This window comes from Frankliniella occidentalis, unplaced genomic scaffold (assembly GCF_000697945.3).
Source record: "Frankliniella occidentalis isolate FOCC.00 unplaced genomic scaffold, Focc_3.1 Scaffold638, whole genome shotgun sequence".
Classification (NCBI taxonomy): Eukaryota; Metazoa; Arthropoda; class Insecta; order Thysanoptera; family Thripidae; genus Frankliniella; species Frankliniella occidentalis.
Genome location: NW_026267753.1, coordinates 61,957 through 69,082, shown reverse-complemented (window position 1 = coordinate 69,082; position 7,126 = coordinate 61,957). Strand labels below are relative to the sequence as shown.

Here is a 7,126-nt window from a genome sequence, read left to right as displayed (position 1 = left end):
CCCCCCCCCCCTCCCCCTCCCGGGCCCGGTCGATCACGCCACATGCCGCGCCGCGCTCGTCGGGGATGAGCGTGGAAATTGAATTAAGTATCGACACCGGGAGAGGAAGCCCCCCGGGTGTGGCGCGGTTGGGTCCCGCCTCGGGCACGCCTCGCCTCGCCTCGCCGCGGACATTGATATGACCGCGACGAGGAGGCGGTGCCGGGTCGCGTAGGAAGAGCGGGATCAAATCCACCGTGTGCTCTAGGCTGGCGCCAGGATGCCCCGCCCCAGCGTGCGACACACAGCAGCTAGTCACGTGCTCTCTCTCGCTCTCTCTCTCGCTCTTTCTAGCGTGCGCCGACGAGTAGTAGTACCTACGCTCCCCCGCCTCCGCTCGCTCCCACCTTATTGTGGCAGAAAAGAAGAGAAAAGGAAATTGCCGGCCTTTTTTTATGGTAATGGTTTCCATGCTGTGCGCCGCGGCGCGCGCCTGTGGCCGCCCGCTCGCCGCGTGTAGAGTGAAGTAGTGAGTCCCGTTCTCAATAGCCGGCGTGCTGCTCGTGGCGGGCCGCGGTGGTGCGGGCGGGGCCACTATTGTGGGCCGGTGACGTCAGAGGTACGTCCCGGCCCAGGCGAGGGCGCGGCAGGCGGGACAGGAGGAGGTGGAAGCTTGAGGTTGAACGGCCACCAGACGACGGCGGGGACACGACGACATCCAGCGCGACATCCACCTGCACGACGGCGACAGTCACCTTGGCGGGGCCGCGGCGGCCGGCGGCGGCGCTGGTCGCGTGCTGCGTTGCTGCGTGGGCCGGGCCGCCGCCGCTGCCCCGGGACCAGATAATGACGCCTCATTGGAGCGCGGCGCGGGTCTTTTTATTGTGATGGTCTGGTACTTTTGGCGGGGCTCGGGAAGAAAGAGAGCGATAAACACGGGCAGTATACGCCTCCCCGGCCCTGCCTTGCCTGCCTGTCTGCACTGCAAAAACAACCTGCGGTGGCCTGCTGCTCTGCTGGACATGGAGCGCCGATAGGACATCTATCTCTAGCTATGCGTCCCCTTGATAGGGGCATTTTTTGGGCATTTCGGGTAACCCATCGAGGAGAATTCCGAAACGATTATGTGAAAAAGTGGCCACGGTGTTTAAAACGGCTCGAATAATGCTCTGCTGGACTAGGACGGGCCTCGCACGGCTGCGGGATGCGGCCTGCCTTGTGCGTGCAGCCAGGAATAGCGTCCCGCTGCGCCGCGATGCACCGCTCGCCCGCCACCCGCTACTCGTCTCGAAGGAGGAGGCGGAGGAAGGATCGCATCAGCTGACGCAACGGCTCGGCCCGGGGCCGGGGGAACTGTGAGGAGGAGGGCGATATGTCAGTCACTGGTGATAGTATTTCTTGAGCCAGAGTTTTTTTATGGTCATTGTTTTTGTTTTTTTGTGCCGGTGATGCTCTTGCGGAAGGAGGAGGAAATCGTGAGGAAGAAGTTTGCTGATTCTCCTCACTCTTCACTTCCTCTCGTCTTCCGGTCCGAGTACGTGTAGGGACCTCGCCGACGCACACATCTGGAGTACATTCCTTTGATGAGCGTCCGGATGTATCTCCCCCCACCCCCCTTCCCCGTCCCCGACTCCCTATCGGACGAGCACCTGCCAGGAAAAGGAGGAGGGGGAAGGGCGAGGAGATGAAGGGCACCCCAATTTCCCCTCTCCTCGCTTCACACTATGCCGTTTTCCCTCCTTCTGCTCCCTCGTCCGGAAATTATTAAAAACAATAAAAAGGGACGACTGTTTGTTTCGCCAAATGCCGGGCTGGTTCTTCCGAGGAGGAGGGAGGATGGAGTTTGGTGGTTGAGGAGGAGGAGGAAGTTTTGGGGGGCGATGGAGGGGAGGGCTGGCCTTCGGCTTGCGTAAGGTGGTGAGCTCGCTGGTATGAGCCCTCGCTGCACCGCTCGGCCGCGGATGTGTGATCTTACTCTCACACACATACGCTCGCGCATTGGGATGCTGCGGACGCGGCCCTTTGATTTGCCTGGTGTGTCGACAGACGCGCCGTCGTGACTTATCTGCATGAGGCTCGAGCGGCCGTTCCGCTGCGCTGTGCGGAGAAACCGCGGGGCAGGCTGCTGCTGAGGCTGCTGCGGCGGCTGAGGCGCGGGACAGCGGCGGTCGCGCGGACCCGACCTATCCCAACCCCTCTCCTCTCCGGTGGCCCCCGCGCTGGGGTCGGGGCCGCGGGGCTCAGCAGCAGCAGCCGGGTCCAGCACTTTCCTTTCCTAAGGCTTGCAGCTTATCAGATGCCGTGGGCGCACCGAGAGCGCGCACCTCGAGCCCGAGCCGAGCCGGCCTGTGGGCCCGCGCCGCGAAGGGTGCGCGAGAAGAGAGGTTGCGTCATCGGGATGCACCGACTGCAAACGGCGAGGCTGCGTGCCGGTCATTCAATATCAGTGTGTGTTTCCCGCCCTTGCATCGCAGTGTCCTTGACGCGTCTCCCGCTTGTCTGTTTCAGATGCCGTGACGTCGCCGGCGGCGGGTCATGCGTCGGGTCAGGCGACGCCCAGCCAGGATGACGCCATGTGCGGAGACCAGCGCCTCATCTCGCTGGAGAAGCAGCTCAACATCGAGCTCAAGGTGGGTATCCGACCGCGCGGAGATGGGCGGCCGGCAGCGTGGACGAGGAAAGTGTCGCCAGGTGCGCGTCGCGTCGGCGGCGGGTAGGCAGCCCCGCGGTGCAGCCACGTGCGACGGGTCTGCCCTCCGCCCCGCCACCACCAGCCGCTGCCGGCGGGGGCGACTTCTTGCGACACGCGCCTCGTAAATTTTGTCGGATTTGTGTGAACAGGGGGCGTCCGCCCTGTCGCGCTCGATGTTTGTTCTAATTCTGGCCCCCGGCCGGCCCGCCTCATGCCGCCGATGACGTGGTCGAGGATAAGCGCCGCGCCCGCTGCAACTTTTGCTAAAACTTTGATGACTTTCGTGTGCCGCGCCGTGTCTAACTTTAGACGGGCCGCAAGAGTGTCTGTGCGCTCGAGGTGGCGGAGGTGGTTTAGGACCGTCGCCACCTGGTTAAACACTACACTGCAGCGTGCTCGTGGCCTTGGCGCCGGGGGGTGTCGGGCCTACTCCTTAGCCTAACCCCGTCGCGGTCTCTCCTGTTGCAGGTCAAGCAGGGCGCCGAGAACATGATCCAGAGCCTCACCTCGCGCAGCGGCCATTCGCGGGACAAGAAGCTGCTCGCCGAGGCGCAGCAGATGCTGCAGGACTCCAAGGCCAAGATAGAGTTCCTGCGCATGCGCATGGACAAGATGAGGAAGCACCACCCGCACCGCGCCGATACCCCGAGCAACGGCGACCACCACCTCAAATGTGAGTATCATCGTGCACGCGGGGTATCGCTGCCGGGAGGACCGCGACGACGGCGACGTCGGCGCCGACGACAAGGGCAGCAACGCGGCAAGTGGCGCCACCGCTCGGCGGGCGGGCGCGACTCTCCGCGGTGCGTGCGTGCGTTTGTGCGTACGTGCGTGCGTGCTGAGTGCGTCCCTCCCTTGCCGCGGCGTCCTCGGGGTGCTCGGAGCCAGACGACGACGTCCAGGGTCGCTCCCTGCAGGCAGGCGGGCAGGCTCCTCTCGCCGCCCCGGTGGCGCTGCACCTGGCGTCGCCGTCTCTGTCGCACTCCCTGGGGACGCCGGGGGGCCGCGGCGCCTTTTAATAGCCCCGGGTGGGCCGCGCGGCGCCCTGCGCGGCGCCCTGCGCGGCGCCCTGGCCGAGTGCGTGCGGTCCGGCGCGTCGCGGCGCGGCCCGGGAGCTGCGCGCCAGCCTCGGCTCTGTCACTGCCTCCGTGCCAATGGGCGCCCCCAGCGGCGAGCAACGGGGACGGACTTGTCTGTGAACGCGGCCGCGGCGTGGCGCGGCGTGGCCTGGCGTGGCGCGGGCCATGGGGCGTCGCCGTCGCCGCCCCGACGCCCCTGCTGCTCTGCTGTTTCGCGTCCACCGCGTCGCGCGACGCACCTAACCCCCGGGCGCGACGACGCCACCGTATCGGCGGCGGGCCCGTGTGTTTGTGAGGGGGGTGTGTTGTGTGCATGTGTGTCGGTGTTCCCGCTAGCATCATGCTGCTGCCCTACCGACGGCCCTTGAAGATGCCAGCAGGTGAGAAGAGCCGGAGAGCGAGAGAGGAGGGAGATTGGCAGGCACACGCACGCACTCGAGCTTCTCATCCTAATTACCGTTTTATCTGGAATGGCGACGGACGTTTTGCTTGCTCCCCTCTGGTGGCCCATTTTCACTAGGTTAGGTCGGCCTACTCGCCCAGCCCGCCCGGCCCGCCTCGTAGCCGCCCCACCCCACGCACTCTGCTGATTGGCTGCTCTTGTCCCCACATGCTTGCAGTGCGGAGCAGCCTGTTGCCCTTCCCTGCCCTGCCCTGCTTGTCGTGGTGTCCTGCTGTACCCCGAGGTGGTCTGGAACTGCCATATGAAATGACCCGCCTGACCCGTTCGTTCTAGTCGGCCGGGTCGCGCGGGCGCGCAGGGGCGGCTCTGCGACTACAAGGGGCTTTCCCCTCCTCGTTCAGGTGTTTCCGGTGGCAGTTCCTCTTGAGAGCCAGCGACTCCCCGATTAAATGCCCTTCGGGCGAATCTCCTGCTCTGGTCATCGATGACTTGCCATCGTTTTCTGCTAAATCTCGAAATGAAAGCAAGAAGTAATGAATCGAACGCTTTTTCAATCCCGTGTTAGGTTGTCGTGGCGTTCCGCTGAAAAATGTGTGACGATTAAGAGAACATGATTGTTTTATCGGAACTTACATTCATTCCTGGATCTTTTCATCCGAAACTCCGTGATTTAGAACGGGGGTTGCAGTAATGAATGAATTCCTCTTTGGTGCCTGGTGTTAGGGCCGTCCTCCACAACGGCGCTCCCTCGCTCGGATCTAGGTTGACGACGGGTCGACTGGGCCCGGGCGGGGTGACCCGGAGTGGTCCGGCCTGCCCTGGAGGAGGTGCTCGCAGGACCTGCTCCGGGCGAAAGGGTGTCACGACACGGTACGAGTTGACCCAAACTGCCGTGTAGGCAGACCGTGTGCAGCGCTGGGGCCGGCAGAGCTCCGGCAGCGAGCGAGACTCTGCTCTCGGTCCTTGAACCCCCGACCCGGCAGACGGTGGCGGCGGCAGCAGCGGTCGCGCCTCCGTCAGGCGCCTCGCGGTCGCGCCTCCGTCAGGCGCCTCGCTGTCTCGCCGTGAATGGTGTTGTTCACGCACACCAATTTCCCCTTAGAAAATTAACATTTGTGAAAACGAAAGGAGCGCAAATTCGTGTTGCTGCGCTCGCCTCGCTTCGCTTCCTCCCTCCTCGCCCCGCCGGTGGAGTAGCGGCAGCGGCTGCATTGTCTCGTCCGTCCGCGGTGCACCTCACGACCAGGCGGCGGCCGCCGCGACGCTGCGTTCCCACCGCCGGCCGATCGCTTTCACTGCATCATCTCTCTCCCGCCCGACCCCGACCACCGCCACCAACTCGACTGGTGATAACACGTGTGTCTCTTTGTTGCAGCGCTGGAGAGCCGGACGTACGAGCCCAACCTGGAGCTGCCTCTGGAGGAGCGCGTCGAGGAGCTGCGGCACCGGCTGCGCATCGAGGCGGCCGTGGTGGAGGGCGCCAAGAACGTGATCCGGCTGCTGCAGCAGAGCACCAAGGTCACCGACAAGCGTGCGCTGCAGGAGGTGAGTCACCCCCACACGCCCCATAGGCCTTAGGCTCTACCCCCACGAGCGATCGCTAGACAGTTGACTCCCCGCTACATATTTAAATTCAAAAATGAAGCTGTCATAGTTTGACTACCACACTGCAGATTTGATTTGTGTTAGTGAGTGTTTGGGGTTTTAATTTTTTTTTCCGTCGATTGTTGAGTGTGGTTCGTTATTGTCGATGCCGTCTAAATCGCGCAGCAGTTGTATCGGTCCTCCCTTGGTCCTTCTCTCCTCGCCGTCGTCTTTGGGTTAGAGTTGCTCCTGCCACGTCAAGACTGAAGACTCGTCCACCCCCGTCAATGGGCGCTTACGGTTGGCTCGGCGTCAACGCGGCGGGGCAGCGTCAAGCAAGAAGACCCGCTGGCTGGACGGAGAATGCCGTGGCCACGCCACTGCATCGACCCTCCACTGAGGCGGCAGCGGCTTCGTTTGACGACGCTGGCGAGATGGGTTGGGGCGGCGTCGTGTGGCGGCGAGATGCTTCTGCTATCACGCAAGCGACGCGTCGGGTAGGGCTGTGCGATATTCGGGAATACCGAAACGATATCGGTATTTTTTTTATACCGATGCTTCGGTATTTTAAATTTCTGCAATTCGGGAACGATATTTCGATATTATCGAAATATCGAAAAATACCGATGGTTTGGGAATTTCGGTATTTCGGTATTTCGATATTTCGGTATTTCCAAACGAAGAATTTGGTACTCCGGCGGCCTGTTGGCGTCAAGAAGGGCTGCACGACGGGGCTTTGGGCACATCTGAGGGTCCACCACATTTTCGAGTACAAGGCCCTGAAGTTAACTGTTCAAGAAGACGCGGATGATGTCGACGTGCAGGGAGAGGAAGACGACCTCACTTCGTCGATATCGTCGGTCGCGTCGACGGCGTCTTTCTCTAGCTCGGTGAGGTAGTTTCAAAGTGCCCAAGTTGTTTCACATCCTCGTCAGCTTCTCTGTTGTCGAAATTTCGATATTTCGGTATTTCGATACTTCGGTATTCCGATATTTCGGTATTTCGATATTTTCGGTACGGTATCGATAACCGATACCGACAAGTTTCGGTATTTTTTTAATATCGAAGTTCGGTACTGAAATTTCAATACCGCACAGCCCTAGCGTCGGGACCCCGTTGGGACGCCCTCTGCCCCCTTCCCCCTCCTCCCCGATGAACGCTAAACGCCGCCGCCCCCGCTCCGCGCCCTTCGCGCGCCGCCCCACATACCTACCTGCGCAGGGCGAGGCGGGGCTCTGCGGGGGCGGGCATGCGCGCCCTGGCGGGGCGCCACCTGCTCCAGAAAAGGGCTCGGAGGCTCTCACCTGCGCGACGGGCCGGGCCGCCCCCCAGGGTCACGTTGGGCGGGCCCGGACTCTGCCGTGATGTGGTTCACTTTGCTCCAACCCC

At 62.6% G+C, this 7,126-nt stretch overlaps 1 protein-coding gene across 5 annotated transcripts in view; it reads left to right on the top strand.

Annotated features, from left to right (window-relative positions):
• The first annotated feature begins 2,466 nt into the window (after nucleotides 1–2,466).
• The window catches only part of LOC113210426 (serine/threonine-protein kinase N), a 16,381-nt gene continuing 11,721 nt past the window's right edge, over nucleotides 2,467–7,126 (top strand). For all 5 annotated transcript variants that reach the window (XM_052275470.1, XM_052275471.1, XM_052275469.1 and 2 more), the window contains exons 1-3: nucleotides 2,467–2,609; nucleotides 3,140–3,344; nucleotides 5,529–5,698. In XM_052275470.1, coding sequence (XP_052131430.1) covers nucleotides 2,553–2,609; nucleotides 3,140–3,344; nucleotides 5,529–5,698 — 432 coding nt within the window. In that variant the 5' untranslated portion in view covers nucleotides 2,467–2,552. The remainder of the gene's footprint in view (nucleotides 2,610–3,139; nucleotides 3,345–5,528; nucleotides 5,699–7,126) is intronic.